Source organism: Sturnus vulgaris, chromosome 5 (assembly GCF_052056855.1).
Source record: "Sturnus vulgaris isolate bStuVul1 chromosome 5, bStuVul1.hap1, whole genome shotgun sequence".
Lineage (NCBI taxonomy): Eukaryota > Metazoa > Chordata > Aves > Passeriformes > Sturnidae > Sturnus > Sturnus vulgaris.
In genome coordinates this window covers 32468896-32496818 of record NC_142247.1, presented here as the reverse complement: position 1 = coordinate 32496818, position 27923 = coordinate 32468896, and the positions used below count along the sequence as shown (strand labels likewise).

Here is a 27923-nt window from a genome sequence, read left to right as displayed (position 1 = left end):
TTCCTCCCTGGGGTAAGATCACCTTGCTCTTGGTGCTGTCACCCCCTGACTTGCTGTGGCCACCAAAAGGAGAGCCAGCTCCTCAGTGCTGCAGGTGTGTCCTCAGTGTCCTCGGCCGGGCTGTGGGAACAGACTTCTTCTGTTGCCTTCGGGAAGAACCGCAAACCCCAGCCCACTCTGGTCACTGTGAAACCACCCCTGAAACATTATCAGTTATGGGATCACACCAAGGGAAGGAATGCCTCACTGGAAGGGGCTGTGCTGGGCTCTGATGGCCGTATGAGTTAGGGGTTTTTGGATAAAGGAAGTCCTCCGGGTGAGGTCCTTGATGAGATCTGATGTACCATCCTACAGGGCTGGGAGGATTTTCTTGGCTTGAATGCAGTTGGAAAGGGAAGTTTTGGGGCAGCAAAGGAGAAGGGTTTTTAAAATCTTCTTTTGTGAGACCTCCCTTTCTGAAGGCCTGTTTTCTGGGGAGACCTGGCTTGGCAAGCCACCAGCACTTTAATGACCACAGACACAACCATTCATGCCACTCGTTCTATTCAAGGAATTGTGGAGTCCCACACAATAGTGGCCTCCCACCATCTTCCTGTGCCACCTCCTGCTCATCAAACAGGGGTAATCAAAGCCATCCCCCCACCAAGAGAAGAAGCACTAGTTAGTGCAGCACTATTGCTTTTGGGCACAGCTTTTTGTGCTTCTCCAAGCTGTCAGAATAGGAAGGACACTTTGCTGTAGGTCTGGTCCCCCACCCAGGCTGTGCTGTGGTCACATTCCTCCTGCCCACAGAGAGCTGGGGGTAGGAGGGTCGGGGGTGGAGGTGGGGTTCTGCATTAAGTACAACATGAGGCAGCAATTTGATTTTGTGCGTTATCGAAATAGTGCATTACTGGAACATTTCCATGTTGCTAAATCTAAATAATATGGCCTGGAGCTGTTTGCAAGGGGTATCATTTTTTTGAGGATTTTGCAATATTTTTTCCAGCCTACTTCAGTTCTCCTTGAATTTGAGGAGCAATGGAACTGCCTAACTTGGACCAACCCTGGGGTAGGGCTGTGGAGTTTCAGGCACAAGAAATCTGGCTCACAAACCTTGAGAAATGTATCTGAGGGTTGGGATTGTTGGGTTTTTTGATATATACAGGACTAGGCAGGACATTGTGAGGTTAAATTCTATGCATTTATACGAGCTCTGGTAAAGTAATTAAGGACCCAGATTTGACTTGCATTAGCATAGTTATAACTTGGTGGGGAATGTTTTCCATATTCCTTGTGTCCATTTTTGTAATGATACTAATCCTTTACATTTCTGTATCACCTTTCATTTAGGGGGACTAGATCCCAAGATACTTACATATTCAGGACAAAAATACAGACAGACATGACGGTGCTATACCTAAAACAGATCGGAAAGTGATGTGATAAATGCAATTTCTTGAAAACTTTCAACAGCCTTGCCTCCTTTTCACCCCTATGTCTGTATGCTAGGGAGTACAGAAACTCCCCATGCTGCTTCCAGGTGTGCACATGTGCATAAACACACATGCTAATTTAACACAAACTTGCCTCCACTTTCTGCTTTCCACTTCTTCTCAAAAAGCGGAATTTGGCAAGAACTGTAGGAACAAAAATATTTGGTCCTGGGTAGACAAAGCTAAATGATGAAAATTCAAGGGCATTTTAACCAGTCTTGTGAAAACATGAATTTTATGTGTAAGTTTATTCGAATTATTGCTGCATTGTAGCATAGAATTTGTGAAACCCTGAAAGCTCGCCACTGTGCAAAAAAAAAATTTGCTCATAATAATGTATTGTCAGTGACCACCATGTTAGATGATCTAAGGCATCCTTATCATGAAATATAGACAAAAGTTTGCAATTTTACCGGCAAATTCCTAAGTTCAAACTTAAACTCCAAAAGTCATTACTTTTAAATGAGTTAGGTACAGAAATATTCCTCTTAATGGGAGCCTTAGTATATCATCTTCAGCCTGCTGAAAGCATGGAATGACTCATGACACTCATTGAATATTTTTTAAAGGAATTTCTTGAAAAAAACCCAGGATTTAGGAACTCCCATGTTAATAAAATTCAGTATTAGACTTTTATTGTTTCACAATCAAATTTTTAGGCAAATGACATATTTAGGGCTCAAAATGTTCATGTTTCAGAAGTAAAAATAATTTTCTTTTTAAAAGAAGTTGATAATTTCCTTTGACCAGTATAGAATACTAATCCTGTCAAATCAATCTATAATTGGACCTGAATCATGACATTACTGTAATACAAAGAACCATTTCAAATGTTTTAAGAGGATTTCATTCAGTATTAATCACACTTTCTCTCTTCCTTGATCTTAAAAATTTTGGAGACAGTATGTTCAGGCAGATTTGGCTGCAAATTAAAGGGGAGAGAAAACAATACAATTCTATGTCTCCTAAAATATCCTCTGTGACTTATTTTTTTGTGAAGCATTTTACAATACTCATGTGTGCAGCTGCTGTACACAGGACACATGTATTTTGGGCAAAGCAGCAAACATAGCACTGTGAGCTCTGGAAACAGCCTGAAATGTGGACAAAACAGAGCAATGGCTTTGAAAAGCCACATGAGCTGTTTCACAAATGTAACTTAGATATCCAGCAAATGCAAAAAGAACAACTTTGTTATGGTGTCTGGTCCAGAAAGCAATGCTTTTAGCATGTGTGGCTAATAGGAGCCTTAGCTGTGCTTGATCACTTCCCCCATAAGCAGTTTAAACACGAGGCATTAGGCTGGAAAGCTGAGCACTTTCACAGAGGATGGGGGTTAATAATTCACAGTGCAAAATCCTGTTTGATCTGCTGAGAAATTCAATCCAGCTAGAGCATAATTTTACTTAATAGCATGGTGGGCAAGGAGGTTGCCAGAGGTGGGATGCTCCCCTCCTGGCTGAGGTCAGGCTGCTGGAGCTGGCCCATGTGCCACCACCTGGAGTTCTGCTGTCCCCCTTCCTCATGGTCCTGCTCCCTTTTGCTGTCTGTGTGTTTAACTCATGCACATGTATTCGTGTCTGAGCTCCATTTTCTCTGGCAGCTGCTGTAGGTGAGTTGTGGATGCGTTTTTGGAAGTCTCCCAAGGCACAGATACTCCCAGCCCGCCAGAAGGAGCCTCATTCTCCAGGTGGAGGCTCCCCAGCTGAGAAATGTGCCAATAATGACAGAAGAGAAGCCAAGCTTTTCCCTGGAGTGTTGATGCACAGGTACATTCACTGCTGTGTGTGCCTCTGAGGGCTGCCTGTCAAAGCCAAGAGCACAGGGGAGCTGTGTAGGGAGGATTTTCCTCTTGTGCACATCCTGCACATGGCAATTCACTGCGTGCTTCCTTGCAATGTCCAGAGCTGTGTCTTTGAGGGGAATGGAAAATTTGTCAAAATGTTGCCACTTTAAGAGAAATCTGGGTGAGTTCCCTTGTTCTTAATAGAATGTACCTTTCTTTTACTGCTGCTAATGCAGAAAGCAGCTGATCATATTCTGTGGGACTCACATTGTTTTTATAGTACTTTGCCTCTGGAATAAACCAGAGCATATTGCATGTCAAGAACGGCAAGGATTTTATGGTGGAAGACAGGACATGGATTCTCATGGATACTCTTTCTTTCCTTCAGACCTCTGAGAGAAATTGAGTGCTGTACTGTGCCATCAGCGACATGGCAGCTCCTCAAAAATAGAAAGGATTGTCATTTGTCACTTTAAAGTGCATTCAGCATGCACTTGCCTATTTGAGTTGTTAAAGCATTTCGTCAAGCACTTGTGCAACACCTCATCCTAACCCACAACTGCAGCCCTTTGCTGTAATATAAACAGTGATGATAAATTAATGTCTGGCTTGGCAATATTGCTACGGTCTCCAATTCTGAGAAAGTGTTTTCTTTTAGAGAAGAGAAACCAAATGGCAGATTCCACTGTCTCTCACCCTTCCTGTCCATGAACAAGCTGATCCTTGTTGAAAAGCCTGTGTAACTTGCTCTGAAGCAGGAGACACTTTGGAAGCCCCTCACCCTTGAAATAAGGACAGCACATCAGTAGTTATTTCTTGGGGATTTTTTTAGTTAGCCGTTTCAAAAGGAGAAGGAAAGAGTTTCTTGAAAACCAAAGGTTTCACAAGTAGAAAGACCAGAGCAGGCAGAGGTGAAATGCATTACAAACAGGATGCTCCTTCCAAACCCAGAATCACCAGCACAGAAATAACAATGTGCTGTTGTTCACCTTCCAGAGTCTGGAACTGTTTCTGTACATGATGCAGAGTGGGTAGTCAGAATCCCTGGATAATCAGCTTTGTCAGCTGGGCTCTCACAAGGCAAGCACTGCTTCCTAAGGCTGCTCAGCCTGAGCTCACATAACACCCTGGCTGAGACCAACAAGGTGACTGGCATTGCTCAGAAGTACCTTACCAAAAATAAACATCCATGGAGCCATGGAGCCACTGCTCTTCTGTGCTGCTCTCAAGGGCTCACTGAGTTTCCTGGAGACAGAAAAATCAACCAGGAGGAAGCACTCGTGGCCCACTGGAATGGTTGCATTGCCATGCTCTCTCAGAAAGGACCAGCCTTCAAGCTGGGGAAGTTTCCAGACATGTATTTCCGTCCCTGCTAGAAAGAGCCATGGCAAGCAAGGGTTAGTAATGCTCTTTACTTGGTTTTCATGTCATGCATACATCAGGGTATGATCATGAATTCATACACTAATTTTGTTCAGTGTCCTCACAGCCTTAGAGAAAGTAAAGGCAGGGAGCCTTTGCAAGCAGCATTTGACACCAGCAAACTTGTGGGTTGAGTCAGAGAGCTGGGATAAATGAAAGGGTTATCCCATCATTCCTAGAAACTGCTAAGTTATGGAGAGCAGAGGGATAGCCAAGACAGCAGGGTGGGAGGAGTGCTTATAGGAGTGGAGGAGTGAGGACAGCATGGGTAGCCTTGCTTAAAGGAAGGTATACTTCCTTTTTATATATCCCAGCTGCTGCTCCCTCAGCAAGCTCAGCTCACAGACCACAAAGCCTGCATGACAGAGCAGCAGCTGGGAGATATAAAGGCAGGGATTCAAATGAAGTGTGTGTATTTTAAAACATGAAAACACTGCAGCAAGGTCCAACCCCGGCTTGTCTTTTGCCCTGCCCTGACTACTTCCAGCACCATTAATCTCAAGGGAAAACTAGCTTGGCCTTTGAACTAGGGCTTTCCTCTCTGATTACAGTGTTTGGACTACACAATGCCAGCTAAGCCCCAGATGCTGGAGCTGTGCATCAAAGGCACTCCCATTCCCAGATAGAGGATGCTGTGTTAAGGGACTGCCACCTGGCAGCGTCTCCAAGGAACTGCAAAAACACTTCGCAGAGACAGAGGTTAATGAGCATCAGCCTGCAGGAGACTCCTGGTGCAACCAAGAGAGAAAGATCAGGTCAGGTTGAGCCAGACTCGTGTTGCTGTCTGATGGAGTTGGCATTGAGGGGCTGCTACTGTGATCAAAGACACCACGTCAGAGAAACATCCACGGTGACAACCCTAGCAGGGACTTTCCCACTCACTTAAGAAGTTCTTCCTTTGAGAAAAATCCCACTGTTTTCCCTCTCTTTTTTCAAGCTGGCTGAAGATGTCTGACCTAGTTGTACTCAGTTATGGTCTCTTTTTAGGTAAGATTTAAGCTTTTGATTTGTGAAGATACACTTAAAAAGGTAGGTCTCACCTTGTCCCCCCTCTTCTAGTTAAACAGAGAAGACTAAAGGTGACAACTGTACTGAAGAGTGGTGTGGGATGAACAGAAAAACAAAATAATCTCCCTTGACTAAGACCCAATTACCCAACTTTCATTTTGAAGTCTTCAATACTGCCCCCTTACCTGGGCTACTCTTTCCTTCCTTTGTCTTGCTACAAGCTGGCAGATGAACCAAGAGCATCTTCTCAACACATTTGCTGGATTTTCCCCCCAGGTAAGACTCTCAGACAGGCTGCCTAAAGCTTTCTAAACCAGCTGACTTTGAAAAGGAGCATACAAAAGGCAGTAATTTCTCTAACATTTCAGAAGACTTCAATTGGGAACATTTTGGAACGTGTACTCTGCTACCCAATATCATAGGAAACAAACTTCCAAACTTTTGTTTGCAAAGAGACCTGCATGAACAAGACAAATTTGAGGCTCAGCTGAGCCTGAGATGCTTTTGCCAGCAGTTTTTGCTATGCTTAGCAGGTGAAGGACCCTTGACAGGTAGTACAAAGTTTGGTTATCTTTTCATAATTTATGTATAAATTTGCATACAGAGAAAAGCTCAAGAGAGATTGAGGGCTGGAGAGATTGAGTCACTTTTAATTTTTAGAGTCAGCACAGTGGATTAAGGTCCTGAGCCACATCATTAACACACCTTCAGCTGTGACCTCTTAGGATCATTTGTAGATATGACAGCTTGGGTATGCCTGCTAAGCCAAGAAGGCTCTGTGTGTGTTCATATAATAAGGCTATGAAGAAGTTGGTAAACGAATACCAAATGAACATTTTTTACCAAGAAAGTTTTGAAAAATCCCACTCTGCCATTCACACAAGTTGTCTGAACGGATACCAACCTGGGGCCAGAGCCGGTGACCCACATGTGAAAGCATCTGTGCACGCCCTGCAGATTATCCATGATTCCCAGATCCCCGAGAATGTGGAGCTGAACCCAGCGGGGGATCAGGGATGACTTACCAGTCGGTGTGGGCATCATCGATCACCAGCAGGATTTTGGGTTTCGGTGCCACGGGGGGCGCGGGGCCGGCCGAGTGGTCCATGAGTCCCGCGGCCGCTTGCGTGGTTTGCTTCATGGCGCTGGAGATGGAGCTGAAGATGCTGCTGCCAGCAGAGGAGGAGTGCGAGGGCTGGGGGGGCTGCAGGTGCTTTCTCTCCGTGGCAGGAGAAACCGGGGAGCTGGTGGAGCTGTCGGGGCGCTGCAAGTCCATCATGTAGCCATTGGGCAGATTTGCCACAAAACTGCTGTCTGAGAGACGCCGCCGGAGGAAATTCATTGCTGCAGCCTTGTGGGGAAACTTCCTCAGCAAGAGCAAGGGTGATCAGTGCTGTTACCAGTCCTGCAGGATGTCTCTATGTCTGTGTGGGCACCTCCTTAAAGTCCAGGCACACAGGCTTTACCCCTTGAAATCGTGCTGGAGGTATACGCTTAATTTTGTCAGCTATATTTTCTTTCTCTCCTGTGGGAAGAGAATCAAAGACATATACATGAGATGCATACTGTGAGACAGAGATAAGTAACCCCCTTTTGGTCTCTTAGACAGGTACCTTAATCAACACGAGAAGAAGGGACTGCTAGTTGCTATGCAGTATTCCATACTGCTACAGTCAAACGTTTAAGACAAAATATGTGTCACCATTCTTATCCCCGAATGTTTTCTGGTCAGTACAGACCAGCCTGCACCAGCTTAGGGGCTAACAAATCTATCACTGTAGAGAAAGAAGGAATTACTCTGATAAATATTAATTTTAAGAAGAGAAGCATCTTATTTAAGGTGTCTTGTGTGTTAAAAATTACAGAATAACCAGCAAATAATCCAAATGGATATGAAGTTGTATCATCTTTGGTAAGCTTGTGAGCAAGGTTCTGAATGCAAGGAACAAATGTCTGAAATTCAAATGGGATGTAAACAACAAATAGCAGAAAGGTACCCATACACACTTTATCAAGTTCAGTGACAGAAATTACTCTTTTTTGCCCCTCTTCCTCTCTGCACTCAGACTGAGCCAGGTGCTCGCTGGTGGTTGCTTGGTAGACACTAGCAGGCTTTCTGATTTTAGAAATTCACTTGTAGGAATTTTGCAGGTACTCAAAACTAGAAACTTAGCTGTCTAATTTCCACATAGTTTTTTCCTCTCTTGGTATTTTTGGTTTGTTTGGGTTTTTGTTTGTTTTGTTTTAATGAGAATTTATTCTGCTCATCTCTTCAAGTAAGAAAACAAACATAGTGAAATATAAGTATTTGGCTCTTCTCCCTTGATCATATGATGGCTTTGTTTTTACTCAGAATACTAAGTATTTCAGCAATTAAATAATCTCACAGTTTAAAAAAATTCACCTCTGGGCACATCCCAGAAGACAGACTTCCACAGTAATTTCTCAAGAAATTTTTATCTGCTAAGACAACCTTTGAGTCTTGGTTGGTGAGGTTTAGGGGAAAAACAAAAGAAAATTATTACTGGTAAAATAAAAAGGTTTTTCAAGACATACATATTAGCAGCAACAAAAATGAGAGTTATCCCATATACATCAAGTGAGATGAGTCTCAGGCATATGTGGTAGAATTGTTTAAATTATGCCTAATCCCCTTCAAATCTCTTTGAATGACCCCTTATAAGTACTGGAGCTGCTTGCCTTCACCTGCTATGGTCTCCCTTAATTACTCATCCTCTTGTCCAAACTCTGCCTCCTGATGGCAGAAAATTGTCTTTTCCCAGTTGTCCAAGAGAACTAATTGTGAATCTCCCTCCTGTGAGAGCTGTGGGTGGAGCAACCAGCTGTCTTAAAATAAGCTCTCATTTATTTTCACCTACAGGGATTTACAAAACTTTACAGACAGAGGACTCAGACGTGTCCATGTCCGTACCTCTCATAGCCCCAAACCCTTAGAGAGGCTCAGATGAGCCTACCTGGAAGTAAGCAAGCTACAAAGAGCCCCTTGGCATGTCCCCAAATCTCGTCATCTGTCGCCACTCAGACCCCACGGGCGTAGGATCCATCCGGAGCAGAGGGCTCCCTGCGGGAGCTGCTGACAGTGGCTTATGAGAGTAATTTTTCTTTTGATTTCTAAGCCCTGGCAGTGCAAGTCCTCTGCCTTTGCTGGAGCCTGGAGGTGATCTTTTCCCAGGGAATGGCTCAGGAAATCTTTAATGACTTCCTGCCACATTCACAGTCGATAATGTATCTCAGGGTATTGTGCTGACTACCCGCCGGGTCCTGGTGCACCCGGGGACTGCACAACATCAGTGGACACACACCAGGGAGCACTTCAGTAGCACTGGCTGACTCTGCAGCAATGGTTCCAAAAAGCAGGTAATGGGGAGCACCCACGAATTGTGAGCTAGTTGCTCACCTCATGCATACACCCACACAGCATTTGTCCTAGTGCAGGAATGGTGAGTGCCAGCACAGAGTGCCAGCACAGAGCCATCCACTGTTACCTGTCCAGGATGGCCTGGGTGGTACAGCCAACAAAGGCTTTGGGGGATTTATGTACCAAACACTGGGTAAAAATGTGCTGTGCTGTCCTCCACTCAGGAACCCGTGTTTTCTCCTTGCATAACACAAATAAGAAAAATCCCCTCCCTTCAGTGACAATCCATTCAGGAGTAGGTGCAGTCCTGGTTAAAGAGGAGCATCCCAGAGATTTGTCTACTGTCAGAAGGGGTCCAAATGAGTATCCCATTTCTGTGCACAGCTATTAGGCATGCCCTTTTCTAGGGCCTCGGTGTGAACTGGCAGGACGTGGGGCATAAATTGCATCCTGGTCTTGGGAGAAGCACCTGCAGCATAAGATACCTGCTCTTTGCAAGACTTGCACAACACCACAGAGCTGCTGGTTCCTGCTGTGGCAGCTCTCAGCCACGGGAGGGAACCTGCCCCCAGCCATACAGGCTGGACAAGGCTCTTGTCACACGCCAGTATCCTTGAGACAGGGTCCATAAGGACTTCCATTTTTGTGAAGGTGCTTCTTCCCCACTGCCAGGTGTTTGCATAGCTGCTTCCTCCCCTGAAAGATTTGCACTCTCCAAATCAACATGGGTAACTGGCAAAGCATCAGCAAAGGCAAATGTCTCTGCTGGGCCCTGCAGTGAGGGAAGAACAGCATGGAGGCTCATGACCTAGGGTGTCCCAAGTCTGGGTAGGTTCAGAGTATTCCATGACAGCTTTCCTCTGCAATGGGGTATCCCAAATTGTGCCCAGTGCTTGCACTAAACAATTCATCATACTTAGTGCAAAGCCATGACCACTCTCCTCCTGGACCCTTTTAAACAAGAACATTTGCAGTGACCTGTCATTTTTTTCCACCAGGGGTTCCACAGTGGGAGATGTTGCCCAAGAGATGCTGGGAGCTGGCAAAATTCTCTTGCCTAGAGAGTTTGGGATGTTGTTCTTAGTCTGGCCTTTCCCTCTGCTGGTTGGCACAGCCTCCATTATCTGCAAAGACTGGACTGCATGCTGTTGGCCTGGGGAGGAAGGAGAGGAAACCTAAGCACTGATGTCACAGGGAAACTGCCCTCTGGTAAAGCACACAGAGGTTAAAATCAAACAGGATGACACGACTGCAGCAGGGAGCAATGCCTGGCTCCATTCTGGTGTTCCTGTCAGGAATCTTAACTTTGGGCATCTCAGAGTGTCTTCCTCTCATTACATACATTTTTCTAATGATCTGGATAATGTAATTAATATAGATTATATATTTTTTTAAATAAAGTTATTGGTGGCTTCACTGTATCGATTTGTCAATTGCCATTAGTGCCACCACAGAGATCTTCTCTGCAATGGGGGCAGTGTAAACTGCCAGAAGGTTTTCTGCCAGCATTTTACACTGCTTTGATTATTGGAAAACCTCAAAGTCTGCTTTTGTATCACTCACACTTACTGTTATTTAACTTTCAGAAGTAGGCGTTTTCATATAGGCACGGACTGAGTAGGTTAGGACCTCATTTTCCTACTGCTTGAAATTCCCTGTGGACTTCCTGAGGGCTCAGCCTGTCAGGCCAAATCTGGCTCTGCAGCTCTCATGCAGCACAGCATCTACCCAGTGCACATACAAGTCTTACCCTGGTAAGTGAGCTGGGCTGCAATTTTAAAAAGTGCAGGAGCCTACACCTGCATCAGAAGCAAGACAGATCTGCTGAGTGGCTTTTTGTTAGTCCAGAGCCACAGGCAGGAGAGCTGTTGGCTCTACACCATCGAGTCGTACGTTCCCTGTGTACACCAATCCTCCTATGGCTCACACAGACACACATCACCTACTTAATGCTGTGCCAGCACAAGCTTGCCTGCAGGAAGGGAGCTCCCTGCACAGCTGGAAATACAGCCCATGGGCTGCTTCCAGACTGAGCAACAGCTCCTGTGCAGTTCCTCAAGCTGCAAGACAAGCAGCTGCTTCTCACCAAGCAGGAGTCTGCTGCTGCTGAGTGAAACAGCTGCTCCTGAAAGCTAGCTGGGGAAACAGCATCTGGGCCACAGAGCTGCAGGCTGGGGATCTGGACTGTGCTTCAGGGTGGGGAAATAATAACCAAGGCACAGGAGGAGGAGGAAAGAGGGCAGGCAAGAGAGATGGGGAGAGGAGGAGGAGGAGGAGCAGGCAGGAATAGATTTAACCAGCAGCCAATGCAGGAACACAGAGAAATCCCAACAATGTGAGCACCGTCAGAGAATCAAAAGGGAACAATGTGAGCAACTACATGAGGCAAGAAGAAGGTCAATCAGAGCTGACCTTGAAAACAACAGCCAAGAGGCTGGCACTGTCAGCCCCCTACTAACATGCAGTTAAACTTCCTGGCTGGTATTTTTGGAAGAGCAAGGGAGGATATGCAATCTACTCACTCAGCACACTGACAGCAGCCAAGCACCTACCTGCTTTCTCTCAAGGATATACTCCATGGAGACACAAGCTATCTCAGAAAACCTGTTGACATGTGTTAGAAAACAAGAACAAAATGTTCACTTAAACCTCTTGTTGGGTTATTTTCTGATGTGCAGGAGTGTCCAGAGGGAACCCAGCTCAGCTGGCTGATAACTGCTGCCCATGCTTAGATTTCCCCTGAGCTTGTTCTCTCACGCTGCCAGGTAATGAACTGACACAACCACACCAGCCTGTGTCTGATTGCTGCTCTTGGCACAGCAGTGCTGGGGGCAGCAGGATGGAAAAACAATGCGGAGGGATTATCCCCCACCTCACCGTAAGGACTGCACACTTCCTTCTGCCCCAGCTGGGAGGAAAGGTGAGGGGGTGCTCCTCACCTGGCAACAACCATTGATTTACACCCCTCATATCCATTTTGCAGATCATCTTCAGCATACACTCAAGTTTTAACACATTCCCATGGATCCCTTTCTGCCTTCAGGCATACTGACATAACATGGGAGTCGACTTCTGTGGAGGGACAGATGAGTTAGGAAACTCAAAATCCAGCTGGATGCCTTTCCACATACGGTATATTTTTTAAAACTGTATTTTCAACATTTCTAGTATATTTCAAAAAGAGGAAAGCAAGAGATTATTTATTATTGTCAAGCTCTCAGTGATTCACCCTGAATGGTTTCAGCATTCCCAAGCTTGGCATAACTTGGAATTGCTTGGGAAGAACTGAAAGCACAATAAAACAAATTGTTCTGAAATTAATTAGAATTTTTGTTGGATTTTTATTTCATTTGCCACAGTCCTTGGTTCAGGAGGAATGTTTAAACATTTCTTGGTATTTTTCAACAACAGCTGAAATTCTGTAAATCAGGTAATTACAGCAATATGTGTTAGAAAAATGAAAGGAAAAGGATACCCCACCAAATACTCCACGTTTTGTAACATGCAGCACATACAAAAAGCATAAGAGTTGGAAAGACTGTATGCCAGCCCAAAGAACAGAGGGAAGCAGAGTTTCCATTCTGCTTTTCAGTTCACAGAGAGCTTTCCCAAACACCAGCGATAGAATACAGCTCTAATGTAGACACTGGTTTAAATTTTCCAGAGCATGTAAAACTACAGCACAAATTCCACTGACACCAGCAGAGCCATTCGGTGTCTTCTGAGGAAGTTGCAAGAAGTCACTACTCTCCAGGAGCCTGGAGGGGATGCCAGGGCAGGGGAACAGAAACACTTATCAGGACAAAAATCCTACTGCTCTGTGTTAGACAGCAGCTCACCAGAACCAGAGAATGGCCTGGGCTGGAAGGGATCTTGAGAATCATCCAGTTCCACCCATCCTTCTGTGGATTTTCACAAGAAGTCAGTCTCTTGTGCATTCTGTTTCTCTGCTCAAACAGAGAGATTGTCAGAGATAGCAGGACATCTCTTCCTCAGAAGTGAATCACTTTACAATGTTCAACATGCTTCAATAAGCTACTGAAACATATAAAGGTGAAACGATTCTGTTGTCTTATTGCTGCATTCCTGTAGATCTAAAAAAAAAATCTCCTCTGCTTGCTTGGGTGGCTATTTAACTGGAAGTCTGAGTTTCACAAATCTTATCTGTATTTTCCCTTTGCAAAGATGCCAGAGCTTTCTGCATAGAAGTTTTGTGGTAGGGGGTGCCTTATCTCCTGAAGAAAGTCGGGGTGTGCATAACCAACCAAATGCAAATGGAACCACTTCTCAAGAGCTACACCCTCATTTGCACAGCAAATGAGTTAGTCTGCTTCCTCTCTTGCCTAATATTTCTTAATGGAAGTGAGGAAAAGAAGATGGGGAAGAACAATCTGAAGTGAAAAAAAATGCCACTGTAAGATCATCACACTTTCAAGTAGATTCCAAAGGAAGATGACTAAAGCCATGAACAATAGTGAAAAATTGTCTAGTGAAAAATAAATCTGAATATTATGGTAATACTCTCTGGCTTTAATATCCCCCAAGAAAAAATTACAATGTGCTACTTCTTGGAAACAATATATTATTTCCTCATTTTAGTCTCACTTTGGAAATCCTGTTGGCACCTAATGGCTGCAGTGCTGTCTCAGTGGTAATATCCTCCTGTCAATGAGCTTATGGAGGCCTTTTGTGGCCTGTCTCTGTTCAACATCAATAATTGCTTATCAGCAAAGCCAGACCCAGCTCAGCTGGAGCAGGCAGTGTGTCTAATCCTTGAATGCCACAGAGCCATCTCCATCTGAAAGTCAGTTGAGTTGGCATCCTGGATCCATTTCTTATTTCCCAGGAGTACTGTGGTCATTCCTACCCCAAGCAATAGCTACACTAATGCTTCCATTAAGGCTGACAGTTACACACATGCCAAAGTGGCTCCTCATGGTGATGACAGCATGATGACAGCAGGACAAGCCAGAGAATCTGTAGAGAAAAATGCTCTGTATATTAAGGGGATGAAATTCTAAGAAGGAAGTAAGCAGGGCTTGGAAGGCCCTGTCTTTTTCCTTCCCAGTCTTGGATCTGATGCAGTTAATGCTGTGTGTTGTGAGACATGCTCCAAGTTTTCTGCAGCAACCGTGCAAGTCCTGATTTCATGGTGATAAGAGTGAGAGTGGCACCAGACACGCCATTAACAGAGCAGGGATTTCCTTCAGCTGAGAGGCCGTGCTGCTTTGAAGAGTGCTGATCTGAATAAAATCAAGAAACTGGGTGTATTTAATATGTAGGGCCTGCCAATATGCATTAGGGCTCATCCAGATAAGAGGTGCCTCAGGGGCTGACAACTCACAGGGTCTCAGAGGAAACTGCAGCAGCTTGCCCAGTGCTAATGGGGCTCATCATGGTCTTGATTGTGATCACGAACACTTTCTCATTCCTGTGCCATTTTCTTTCTACTCTATTTCCATTTTCTTTTTACTCTATTTGCCACAATAGACTGGTTATTCCAAATGCTTGTAAACAAAATATTTCATTACCATAAAGTGAACTAGATATGCTGTGGGGAAAAAAGTGCTACAGGCTGTGAAATAAGAAGAAACAATTAATTAAGAGATTACAATATACATCAAATAAATAATTATTAGTTAACTGATAATGATAAGAAAGATTTTCAGTTTGGAGCACAAATTGCATTACTTTTGATATGTTTATAAGACAAAAATCTATTGCATATTTCCAAATAAAAAAATCTTCATACAAAACTTCATAATTCTTGCATCTATGCTTCTAATTCATTTTAAGGTACCACAAAAACTCAATTTCTTTCCCAGATGTTCTATGCTTCTAGAGGTTAAAAAGTCTTCCTTCAAACATTTGAAGTCCTCCAAATCATCTGTAGTACTCATGGATTCCATCTAACTTTGCTGGCATCTGCATCTGCCTCATTTCTTCCCCTTGCATCATTCCAGGCACCAACATATTCAAGTTTCCCAGATTTTCCCCATATGGCAAGGAACACAGTATCTTATACTTGAGATTTACTTCACCTAATGGTGTGAACAGCAGATATCTGGAGAAATAAAACCTGCTATTTCCCTTTGTGTAGCTCATTTGCTTTCTAACCATATGTGCCCACCTCAGTTAGCAACACAAAGACTAAGCCAAGAACTGGAGCATGCTTACTGATTTATTTTGATGATGGAAGAGAAAGACAATGTTTTACTGCATTCTGGGCAAGATTTGTGACACAACTGGAAGATAGCTTGATGCCAAATCTTTTATGGGATGTAGAAGTGGTGGGAGATTGACTGGCTGGACTATTCCTGCCAAAGAGACAGAGAAAATGAGGATTGGTAGACCTTTGACTGGAGTGCTGCAGGGGTTGTCTCAAGCTCTGTGATAGCCAACCCAAACCATGCTGAGCATTTGTGGGGGTTATTTTTCTTCACTTTTGTTACATCTTCATTTTTTCACATTTAATTTTTACACAGGAAAATATATGTGGGTTTGGGGAATATGTCCCTTTTGCTCCCACCATGTACCCAAACACTTCTCACTCCAGCAAGGGCACAATCCCCTATCCCAGAGCTGGACTGAGCACCCCAGTCTTTGTGACATTGCCAGTGCCTGCTTCCCTGCTGCAACCTCATAAATGTCCAGGAGATCCTGCTCTAGTATGGCTGCATGTTGGAGAGATGCAAGCCAAACATATTTGTGGTACCAGCAGGAGCTCTGCAGGGCAGTCGGGGGAAGGTGTTTAGCTCCCTTACAATAATCTAGACAGTTTTTGAAGGCCATTTATGAATTTATGTTGTCTCTGTAGGGACACTATGTTGATGAAGATTTGCATCACCAGAGATGCACTGCTAAGATTAGAAAATACCTTTTAAAAAGCTAATGATAAATTATATCACTACTTTATTTCACTAACCCTCTTTTATCTTGCTGTCTTCTCTCCCAGTTCCTGCCTGCTCACCTATCCAGTCTTTCTACTTATGCTGGATGGTGTAGGAGCCCTCTGTAATTGGCTCCAAATACCAGATACTATGTTTAGATAAAATGCATCAGAATATACAATACATGAGTGTGGGAACTGGATTAGATTCTGGAGCCAAAGTTCTGAGAGATCAGGCTAGTGGGCTGTGCCCAGGGATGGAAATAAAACACAATGTCATTTTATAAGAGTCTTCTGCTATCAGCTTGGAGAAAGGTCATGCAGTGTCAGTGCCTTGGTTTCCCAGTTAAGAGGACAAGCTTTACTTTGCAGAGGGCAGAGATCTTGCAAGGCTCAGCTCATACACCTCCATGCTGCACCTCTGAGCCAAACACGGCAGCTTCAAGAGCTCTGCTTCCCTCGCTGATCAATAACTGAATTACAAAGCTTTTAAGAGTTACAAAAGTCAGCCTTATTTAAGAAACTAACCCCCAAACCTTTCAAGATCTGGAGAATTATAGCCACCATGAGTGGGGAAAAAACAGAAAAGCTTTCTTGGAAGAAGAAAGCAGCACTTTGAACCATTTTGCAACAGGGAACACAATGGATGAATCTGCACAGCTATTTTAGGTTCTCCTTCTGTGCTTTGAGAAGTCCTGTCTCAAGGAAAGGAGAGAAGGAAGGGGAAGAGGAGCATGCACAGCTCTGCAGCTGGACAGCCCCAGCAGGGCGCTGTGAGAGGAGCTCAAGCCACACACACTGACCCAGCTCTTGCTGGGCACACACACAAACATGGGGTGAATTACTGGTCACTGAGAGATGAGCATTGCAGCAGGCAGAACAGAAATGGGGCATTCTACAAATCTAACAGAGAAGTTATCTGAGAGCCAGGCTGGAGCCTTCCTTTCTACATCTGTGTCCTGAGTCACGGGACAGGTAGGCAGTCACTACTTGTGTACAATTGAACAATGATATAGGTAATGCTAGAAGCAGCATTGCAAAGTATTTCTATTCCTCTCTGGGGCAATCTGAATTTTTCAGAGCTAAGTAGTGCTGTCCCACATGACTGAAGCTTACAGACAAAAGCTACTTTGACTCTGGATATGCATTTATAAACCAAAAAGATGTGCCCAAGAGTAGACTGCAGTATCAGCTGAAGAATCCAAACTCCACAGAGCTCTGAGCAACAGCTGAAGAGTTTCCTTGCTCTGCTGGGTTTACTTCCAGCTCTTGCCCAGACAGAGTGCCTGTGCTCTCAGGATCATTAAGGCCAGAAAGTTTGAAACTTTCTGGCCACCCCTTAACAAATACCTCTCTTTGTCTTCACTATGGAGGCACAGAACTGGTTAAAAAACGAAACCAAACCAAAATACAAACCCCAGTGCATAACTTCCTAGCTTCAAGATTTCCGTGGCTGGCATGGATAGCCAGGAAATGTGTTTATTCTCTGCAGTTTTGCACAGGCACTCACCCTGGCCTCCTCCTGCTCAGATGACAAGCCAAAATCTGCCTGTGCTTACACTTGCATATCCAGTGTTTGCCAAAGGTTTGAGCTGAAGGGCAGAGCTGATATTCCTGCATGTTGCAGTACAGCTGTCAGTTCACTAAAACACACAAAACATTACTCTTTATTTCAAGACTGCACACAAAAGAAAACCAGTCTTTGGGGTTTTGTGGATCTTTGATCACAGGCCTGTTCCTTTCTCTTTTTTTTTTTTTTTTTCTCCTAAAGGACTTTAAGCAAGTCACTAACTATATAAATGAAGCATGGAAAGGTTAAATTGGATCAGATTTTAGAGAGACTGATCTGTGCGGTGATATAAATACAGATTGCAGAGGTGTTCAATAATATACAATGTAAGTACAACAACTGTTTAAAATTAAATCTACCTGGAAAACATATTACTTGTTAACATGGAAGGATACACAGAATTCTCATCTCAAATTAGTACTGCTAATGTCACTGGAGTCCAGTTTCAGAGCTGATTACTGCAAAACCTGTTGTTGGTGCCCAGAAAATGATAATGTGTAAGAAATTATTGTATAAATGACCTTTTATAAATAAACCAGGTTAGACACAAGGAATTCTGTCCCCTTTTTTATCTACTTCAGTGCAAAAACAGTAACCAAACACATCCCATTGATGAGATTATAAAATCTGGTATCATCATTGAACTTCATCAAAGTATTGGATCACCTTTACTTGTTTCCTAAGTGATCCTGGTTAAATCACTTCATATTGGAATGCAAATATAAAACCAGGACAAAAAGTGCCATATTGTGAGCAAAAATAATGTACACAGCATGATAACAAATATATAGAAGTCCTTCACTATTATCAGCTTAATCACTTGCTCTTGTCTCACTTCAGCTCTCCATCATTAGTATCTCATTTCTGAAAGAGGATAATTGCTTTGGATCTCTTCAATTACCACTAAAGCACTGCAGAGCACTTGTAAAAATCAAATGAATTTGAAGACTAGGATCATTGAGCTTGTCCTCCCACTAGTGCAGCTTGTGTAGTTTCTCCTATCTCCTCCCATCATGAGTTTATAATTTCTGATTGAATAAACAACTCTAAGGGTAGTTTGCAAATACTCACCAGCTGGTCAAAACCAGTCCTGTAGCTAAGCCATAGTCCTTGCAGCAAGAGCAAAGCAACAGCTCCCTGAAAGCCTGAGTGAAGAAAACAGTGTTTTGTCCCAACTTCAGCAAGGACCACATGACCATTTGACACCCCAATGCAAAGACCCTTGCCTAAGCATCCCAGGAGAGCTCAGATGTTCATGCTGTAGACCAGAAGGTCTCTCCTGGGCAGCTAGATCTCGAGCAGCAGCTGCTGAGAGTGCAGGGCTAGGCAGTGCCTGGCAGCAGTCCTACCTAAGCTGATTTTTTGGTCTGTGTTGCCCTGAAAGTTGAATAAAAAATATTGCCAAGTGATGCAAGAGATGGCAGCTGGTTTGTTATTTATTGCAGATGATTATTGAATAGGGTCCTGAGCGACCTGACCTAGTGCAAGGTGTATCTGTCTGTGGTGGTGGTGGGGGGTTGGAACTAGATTATCTTTTAGGTCTCTTTCAACCCAAGACATTCTATGTTTCTATTCTTATTTCACCTCCCCTGTCAGCTGCTACCCCATACCATACCATGAAACAGGCATATGCTGTGCTCCCCTTAAAAAATCAGAGTTTTCCTTACCTGCCCATTGCCTTTGTTGCCCTATCACTAAGCATGAAAACATACACTTAGGAATTTAGACAACCAAGGAGCCTATTAATTCTTCACCACCTACTCTGTTCTTGGAAAATATACTGGTCTTACAGCATTGTGTGAGAAGCTATTGCTTCTATTAGCAGAATAGAGCATACAGAAAAACTGTAGCAATGCTACTTATTTTACTGGAAAATATCTCAGAAAGCAGAAAGTCAATTCCTTCCCTTCCAGCTCAAGCAAAATTCTCATCAACTTCTAAGGGGTTCTCTCTGCAATGAACAAACTTTGGAAGTTAGAAGTGACCTCTCTCTTCCTGAGGATGGTGGAAGGCAGATGGCCTTGCACAGCTGACATGACTTTTGCAGGAGATGCCAGCTGAGACTTTGCAAGGTCTGAGTTTGCCCTGGGTGACCAAAGGCACTGTCCTGCTCTGAGGGTCACACCTAAGGAGAGGACAGTGTGACCGTGGGGCTCAGCAAAAGAAAGAGGTGGCGTTTTCCTTCAAGAAAGAAGCATGACATGTAAAGCCAGAGGCCTGTGAACTGTGACCAAGAGTCAGAGACATCAAAGAATCTTCCCTGGAAAAGCCTCCCTGCACATTAATAGGAATTGTCAGCTCCAGCTCTTGACAGGCGCCATCCTCTCCTATGCCTTGTGTTTCTCAGCAGCTGGTGCCTTGAATGGCCTCAGGAAACTCTCATATGTGAAACTGCCCCTGTGGGGAACAGCGTGGGAAGCCCTGACTGAAAGGCTCTGCTGAATTATTAAGGTTGCCCAGAGTAAACCAAGGTAACCTTCATGTGGATTCCTGTCAGCCTCTCAGTTTTATTATAAAGCAGCAACCCCCTACTTCGCCTACTCCTCTCTCTCCTGCTAAAAGAAACTTCACAAGGCTTCTGAAGTAAGAAACCTGCCCAAAAGATTAACTAAATACACACAGGCCCATTTTAGATAGAAGCATCAAGCTAAGTACAGCAGCCTTGAGCTGCTGGAGGGAGGGCAGTGTTTCATCCAACCAGTCTTGCCAAAGTGCAATCAATGCTTTAGCAAAGATACAGGGAAATACAGGCACTGAGTCTCATTTTTAAGCAATAAATCAAAAAACTTTGGAGCTAAAAAAAACAAATGCTTCCTAGTTTGTCACATCATTTGGTTTTTTCAAGCCCACTCCAGAAGACAGCCGTGTGCCAAGTGTGTTTCCCTGCCCACACGCTGTGTCCACAGCCCCCAGCAGCTGCCAGTGATGGGCACAGTGCAGCAGAAGTCTGTGTGGTGACTCAGGGACAGAAACACATGGTACCATCACCTCTGGCACCATGGGATCATTCTTTATCCCAAATTTCCATTTCATTGTTCAGTGCTCTACACCAGTGCCTATAAACAACTGCTCTGTGCCAGTAAGTTCAATGAGAAAACTCCTGCTTTTCCTTCTCCAAGAAGGATCTGTATTTTCCTGCATTGTCCTCTGGAGTTTATCAGCTTGCTCTGCAGAAACAGTGTTTCTGCAGCCAAGAATGTCTGATAAGTTCCTGGGCTGCAATGCACTACAGGGCTCTTCAGCCCAACTCTAAACCCAGCGAAGTGCTGTTAAAAATGGGGGAGAAAGATGATGGCATGACAGATAGATTCATTGTGTTTTACAAAAGAAGACAACCACTTAGGGCCAGAATACTCTATATTAAAAATAATACACTTAATCTAAAAAAGGAGTGTTACTATATTTTAAACAACAGATTTCAAGGGTCTGAATCATCTTGGAGCTGACTATTCTGCTGTTACTGGTTTTTCTTTTCTAATAGCTCTATGTAAATATGCCTGTGTTTGCTTATAAACTTAATTTAGTGCTGGTGAAAGCCTACCAGTTCTTCTAGATTAAAAATATTTTGCATTGGCTACATAAAAGATATGATGTAAGCATTTCTGACTGTTTTTTTTTTCCCAGCAGGCTTGGAAGTCCTGAGTTACAGAGGTGTGGGACTTTCACCATTCACTTGGATGAGAATCAGTAAACTCCTTATTTGACTCCACGTAATGTGAGTGGCTTTAGCTGTGGCTTTTACTAATAATTGGTCAATTAGTATCTTTTCTTAAATGGCTTTGTGGTTTTAAAGGGCTAGAATCAGCAAATTAAAATACTGTTTCCTTCTTGTGCCTTGTCAATGAAACGTAACATTGAATCGTAAATTAAAACATAGGGCTTGAAATAGCACCCTTTTTAAACTCGAGGGAGCTCAGCAAACAGTCATTTCAAGCCATGAAGACCTGGCTGAAGACACTATTTACCATCTTTTAAAAGGAGTTTGTATGTGTATGTTTGCACCTGTGTTTGAAAAGAAACAAGGAAGCCAATGCTTTTGGTTTTTTTCTTTTCCAGCTGAAGTACACGGGGAAGGAGTGCTGGCTCTGGCTCGTGCTGAGAGCGGGAAATAAATCAGCCAAAACCCATAAAGCTTGGCAGAAACCAAAATTTCCTTCTTACAAAAAAAGGCACACCCCTCTCTGTTACTTTGTCCAGCTTTTCACATGGCTCTTCAGTCCTGCCTTTGTCCTACCTTTCTCCTCCTTTTACCACGGACTCGGATTTATTTTTCAGACACACAGGAACATAATGCTGTTTGCCTTCTTCAGCCTGGAGTATGATACAACACAGCAGCTCTCTGTCTTGTTCATATCGCAGTCTGATAGTTCAGAGCAAAGTTTAATGTGCTTTAAAAATGACTGTAGTTACTCTCTTAAAGTCATATGAAGGGGATACTCCCAGTTTCAGGAAATCTAGAAAAAGGGTCTTTCCTACTCCATCCAATTCATTTCCCCCCCCTCCCCCATGCCAGTCCACCACAGACAATCCTGGGAAGGATTCCTTTTTTTCCTTCCCATCGCTGTGATGGTGATACAAGAATTCAGCCCTTTGCAGTGGAGGGCTGCCACCAGGACAAAAGATCATTCCCACCCAAAGGCCATACCACAGATTCTTCCTCCTACTTTTCCAAGGCTGTGTCATCCGTTTTTCTCACCTTTATGAGCAGGGTATTAATTACAAGCACATGCCCCGGGCCACCTTTCTTGTGGCCAGTGTAATCTGCTAAGGGCAGCAGAGCCAAACTGCACCCTTGCTTTAGCATTTGATCTGCTCAGACATAGTAGAATTATTCCTCATTAAACAGACAAGAGATGAACGTCTGGAACCTGATAGTCATTAATACAGACATCATTAGTTCCACATAATCACTTCATTTTCCTTGATAACTATATTATAAATATATATGACTCTACAGTGCTGGACTGGTAAGTGATCTGCTAGAGTTGCTAATCAAATCTGTATTATTTGTCAGCATTTAAAAAAGCTCCTTGACATTTCCAAATCTCTAGATGAGGTAGGAGAATACCACAACAAATCGCGAAGGATGGGAAAAGTGAAGAATTATCCAGAATGGAGAGAGAGCATGGCTTCCCTCTGCTTAAACAGAAAGGAAACCATTTTATCCCATAAATAAAAGGCCAATCTAGAAATTGGAAAATTTCCACTTAGTCTTACCAAGTCTGTTTGAAAACCTATGATCCAGGGTTTTGCACACCTCTGGGGACAAAAATCAGCCAAAACCACAGAGGCCTGAAGTGAGAAGAACAACACTGGAGTGAGCAAGAGGGAGGGATACACGTGCAGAGCAGTGGCGGCATTTGGCACAAAATGCTCTTCCAACAGCTCTGAAAATGCCCTGGGTGGTTTGTTTGATATTTCGAGTTAGCAGTTTCCCCTACCAATAGATTATCAGATCAAGTTGGTGCAACTTTATCAGCTAATAACTGTATCTGGGCCAGGACAGCTCTCTGTAATGCCCACCTGGGAATTCTAGACGTATTTCCTTAGCTATTAAAGGGACACGAAAGGGATTTTTAGCCTAAAAACATCCCAAATGAATTAAATATCCTAGAGTATTTACTGCGAAACTTGACATTCTGGGGAATTTCCAGACCAACTAAAAATTGATCCTACACCCCTAGAGACTGAGCAGGACCCTCTGAGGGGAGAACACCACAATGAAACACACAAGCCACTGTGCAATAAGAAGCAAACTCACTAATTTTTCCATTTTTTTTTCTTTTTAATTAGAATAATACTGGTTTTTACTTGTTGGAAAGTGCAATGTAAATGACATAAATAAAGCAGCTAACATGAAAATAATTAAAGCAAAAAATCCTTGTTGCAGAATAGTTGTGAAAGTTAAGGGGCATTATGTTTCAGTTCTCTGGTGTAGAATTTGCAATACTGCAAATCCCACAAGAACATTTGCTCACACATCCCATGGCACCACCCCCTCATCCCCTCTAAAAACCCAAGAAAAAAGCGGTACCTTTTCTGGGGGAGGAAGGATGATGTGGAGCACGCAGTGGTTAGTTTGTTCTAATTAGTGTTAACATCCATGAGGAGCACAAGTTCCACATCCCATCACGCCTCTCATTACTAGAGTACCTAACCTCCTAACCTCCACCCAAGAAAATGATATCATTGCATGAATTAATCATCTGAGCAGTTGATGGCAAAAAACGACCTCAGGTTTCCAGCACAGAGTCTGGCACCAGTGAATTGGCGGTGACGTCAGTTTCCCTGGGAATACTCTGGCATTCTGCCCATTCCTGAGCCTCCCTGTTGGCTCGGGGGGCACAAGAGAACAATGTAGGCACCCAGCCGGCAGCAACTCCTGCAGCCGCCACCGGGAACCGGGATGCTGCTGCTGCTGCTGCAGCAGCGTCACAGGGATGCTTCTCCTGCCAAATCCCGGCAGGATCTCCCGGGAAGGAACACTTCCCAAAACCGGCTAGAGCAGAGGACTTCCTCTGATGCGCAGAGAGAGGGACTCTCAGGAGCAATGAGTATCTGCCCACTCTTTAGTAGGGAGAAGCTCCTGCTCTGCACCTGGGAGCTGTGCAGCCTTTTGCAGTGTGTGAATAAGCAAGTCATTTGACTGTTCCTCTGTTTCTAGGGCAAAGGAAAATAATTTTATTATACTGGGGAGTTTATTCTCAGATAGCCAGGCTTGTTTTTTCATTTCTTTACTCATTCTGTTGCTGTGAGTGCTTTGAAAGCTGGAGTCAAACTCAACTATGACCATATGATATGCCCTGTGTTAGATCCATTTTTTAGTCTGCTACTCCAGGTGAGATAAGAAGACCCTGCCTCTATCCTATGGGAATCTACAATGTTTCCTTTTTTCTCATCACCAAATACAAATATCCTCTGCAAGGTGGAACCTTTTCATACTTTTACCAAGTGAGTCTCTGTTTGGTCTCACTTGGGGTGCACGCACAAGCTGTGACACAGAGGGGGTCAGACTCAGAAACCACTCAGAGGAGCACAGCTTCAGGAGGTGTCATGGCCAGGGTGTGGACATGAGAAGAGAGGTGCTCTCTGATGGGAATAGCAGTCATTTTCTTCATCGTCAGGCCACGTGACAAAACCACAGAAAAGAAAGAAGCTTGGGTAGAGGAAAGCTGACCACTGATGTAAGAAATTTGATGTCAGGGAGGAAAGAGAACCTATTGGCCAAAAGGGTTTGCCTAATCCAAGATAAGCCATTTTGTTGCTTCTCCTTATAGGGTTTTCTGCCTTACTTCTCTTTTTGGAGGGAGCCTCTGGGTGTTGCTTTCTGAACAAGCAGAAAAAGCGTATCTCCCTCCACACTCATCGTAAGAATGAGTTTTCAACAGAGATGAGATATCCACAGGTGAGCAACATCTTCATCTCAGCAACACTTTCCTCTGAATCCCACCTTGAAAAGAACGAGATGGTGAACTCCTATGAGAAGCAGCTAAAAATGTCAGTGCTTCACAGTGAGCTGTGACCCCTTCTCCAGTTAGTGACCAGAATAAGCTTACCCCAAATTTGGGACAGCCTTGTCTTACAAGCTTGCAAAGATGCAAGCTGAAGAAATGTGGTCATAACTTCATCATTGCAAACAACATTCACCGTCTGCATGGCTTTCTGCCACTTGCCACGTTTGTAATCCATCTACCCCCACCTGTCCTGTCTGTTCAGCTGTCACTTGTTAGCAAAGCAAAGGCAGTGAAAGAAAAGGAAGGGCAGAGGATAATTTGCTTGATGCAGTCCTGTTCTTCCAGATAATGTTAATTTGTGGGCTCTAACCTAATCCTCAGAGATGCTCACCTTTGCATCATTAAAAGGGAAATACAAAATCTGTGGAAGCAACTCAGTAAGCTACCACTTTAGCAGCAGGCACAGCAGGCAGGATGGTTTGAGCATCAGTTTCCCACATTACCTGTCCCGATTCTCAGCCCATATCTCCCCCTTGCCTTCCAGGTGTAGTCAGCTCAGCAGATAGGATTAATCCACTTCCATACTCACTTGCATTCTCCATGTTAGAGAATCTGATTACACAGATTGCCTGCAATTTATCTCCACCTGCGACACCTAATGCTCCAGTCTGATCTCCTCTTTCCCATTTTAACATCTCACTGCAGATCCAGTACCTACACGGACAGATGCACACACACTCGCTCTGTTTTGTTTGCAAACAGCTCACTAAGAGCCTCAGCGTTTTCATTTTCCATCGAACCAGAAAGCACTACTGCTTTCCCCACTTTGCCCATGAGGTAATTCCTCCCTTTGGGCTCCCCTCGTTACATTTATACTGCAAAGGCTCCATGCGCTGCTGCTGGAGCCACACAAACCACAGGAATCTCAGTACAGACACAGCTCAGTGAACATGCAGCGTTACAGAGCCCTGCAGCACGTATAAAGACAAAGGCACAGGCTACATGCACTGAGCAAGTGCCTCCACATGCATTCCTGTTCCCTCCAAACCTTGCAGGAAAACATTGCCTGCAGAGTGCTTTCTATGAACAAAACCAGCCTTTCAGCACCGGGTCAGTATATGATTCAGGCAAATCCCGTTCCCACCCGCTCCCTTACCTTTCCTTTCCTTATTCTGCTAATCCAGGGGCCCTGGACCGATTCTCTTTCCCTCCTGCACACAAACTGCCAGTCCGTCCTGCTTCACATTCACAGCACACCAGCAGGATTCACCGTCATCCCATTCTGTCGGATCCTTATCGCCCTATTGGCCAATGCCAGGCAGTAAATTCAATTAGGCTCCTCCTTATAACTATATTATCACAGGAACAGGAATGAATAATTTAGTAAAACAACAAGGGTGTGCAGGCTCTGGTGTCACAGACTTCACCCCCACTGTCAGGCTTTTATCAGAGAGGCGGGTAAAGAAACCAGAATGTGTCTGTCACTCCTGAAAAGGAGACCTTAGATTACCCACTTGCATTTCCCATTCCATCCCTCTTGTCCTCCTCCCCCTAAGCCATGACATTCCCATTTTATTGTTGCACTTCCATCCTCAGCCCACAATACAGTATTTCCTTTGTGAATGGTTATTACCATCTCACTGGATGCAGAGATTTCTGTCCAGGCAAAGGGATACTGCAGCACATCAAACACTTTCCCTCTTCCCTGAGTGCAATACGTGAGAAAAGAATGAAACTGTTCTGGAGAAGGGAGTGACAAGACAAGCAGATCACAGGGAAAAGGGAGAGTCTGCCTTGTATCACAGTATCCTCTGTAAAGCAACTGCACTGTCATCCCATCAGTTTAGACACCCGGAGGATGCAAGTACATGGTTCCTGAAAGAGAAAGGTTCATAGATGCACTGCCCAGGAACTGTGATTTCATGTGCCTGCTGTGGGAGTTTGAATCCCCACATAAAAGAAACCCCATAAAAATAGTGGAAATGGAGGAGCTCAGCAGGACAGCCCTTTGGTATCCTCAGAACAGACCAAGCAGCCAACAGAGATTTTTAATGACCACTCACAGCAATATTGAAAGCTACTGCTAATACATGTTCATGTGCACAGCATTAACAAATAGATGTGTCTTTCCACCACAACTGAAAAATAAATAGGCAGGATGAAGCCGCCATTCTTCTTCCCTTGCAGTCCAAGAACATCCTTTGCACTCTGCTTCCCATGTGCTAATATTTACTCTGTAGAGTCTATATATCTACTACCACAATGATGAGTTTGTTGTTTGATAGTTCAAATTTGCACTAGAGCCCAAACTCCTTCAAGCAACTCCTACACCAGCTCCTGGTTTGGCTCCTCTCCCAGGCCTGGTGGGCTGGGTAGGGACACCAGGGTGAAGTCAAGCCCAAGCACCAGCAAAGCTACAAAGACAGTTCACTGGTGACAGACCAGAAGTTTTCCTAAAGGCAGTGCCTTTCTCTAGGCACTGCCTTCACATTGAAAGGCTAGCAGGAAGCTGGGACAATGCATGGGGATTGCCACCTCCTAAATTGCTGGGCTATCTACCTCCATCACAGTCCTAAAGTAGGATCGAGCATGCTGCCTTCCCTGAGAGAATAGAGTACAGGAACAGTGGATGCTTTTGCCCTTCTCACCTAGTTCAAAGTGATCTAAAGGCTGAAAAAGTAAGAGTCTCAAGGAAGTTTTTGTACTTCTCTGTTATGGACTTAGCCACAAAAAGGGACACAACTGCCCTCTTACTCCCGAAGTGGCTTCACTTCTGAAGAATGGCAGCTGCTCTTTTCCTTCTCTTTCCCTTGCAGCCATCCAAACTTTTAAGAGCTTTTGTGTTAAAGGAATCCCGGAACTATGCTCTTGGTGGTAGCTTCAGAGCAATTAAACTAAGCCGTGTGGCAAGTTGCCCAATGTCACTACCAAAGCTCAGGA

General features: G+C 44.1%; 1 protein-coding gene across 2 annotated transcripts in view; it reads right to left on the bottom strand.

The window, feature by feature from the left end:
- Nucleotides 1-26279, bottom strand: part of SYN3 (synapsin III) — a 183621-nt gene extending 157342 nt beyond the window's left edge. The window contains exons 1-3 of one of the 2 annotated variants that reach the window (XM_088165370.1): nt 26140-26279; nt 18601-18674; nt 6717-7216 (exon numbers count right to left, since the gene is read on the bottom strand). In XM_088165370.1, coding sequence (XP_088021496.1) covers nt 6717-7033 — 317 coding nt within the window. In that variant the 5' untranslated portion in view covers nt 7034-7216; nt 18601-18674; nt 26140-26279. The remainder of the gene's footprint in view (nt 1-6716; nt 7217-18600; nt 18675-26139) is intronic. The other variant, XM_014876966.2, reaches the window with a different exon arrangement.
- Nucleotides 26280-27923: the final 1644 nt, after the last annotated feature.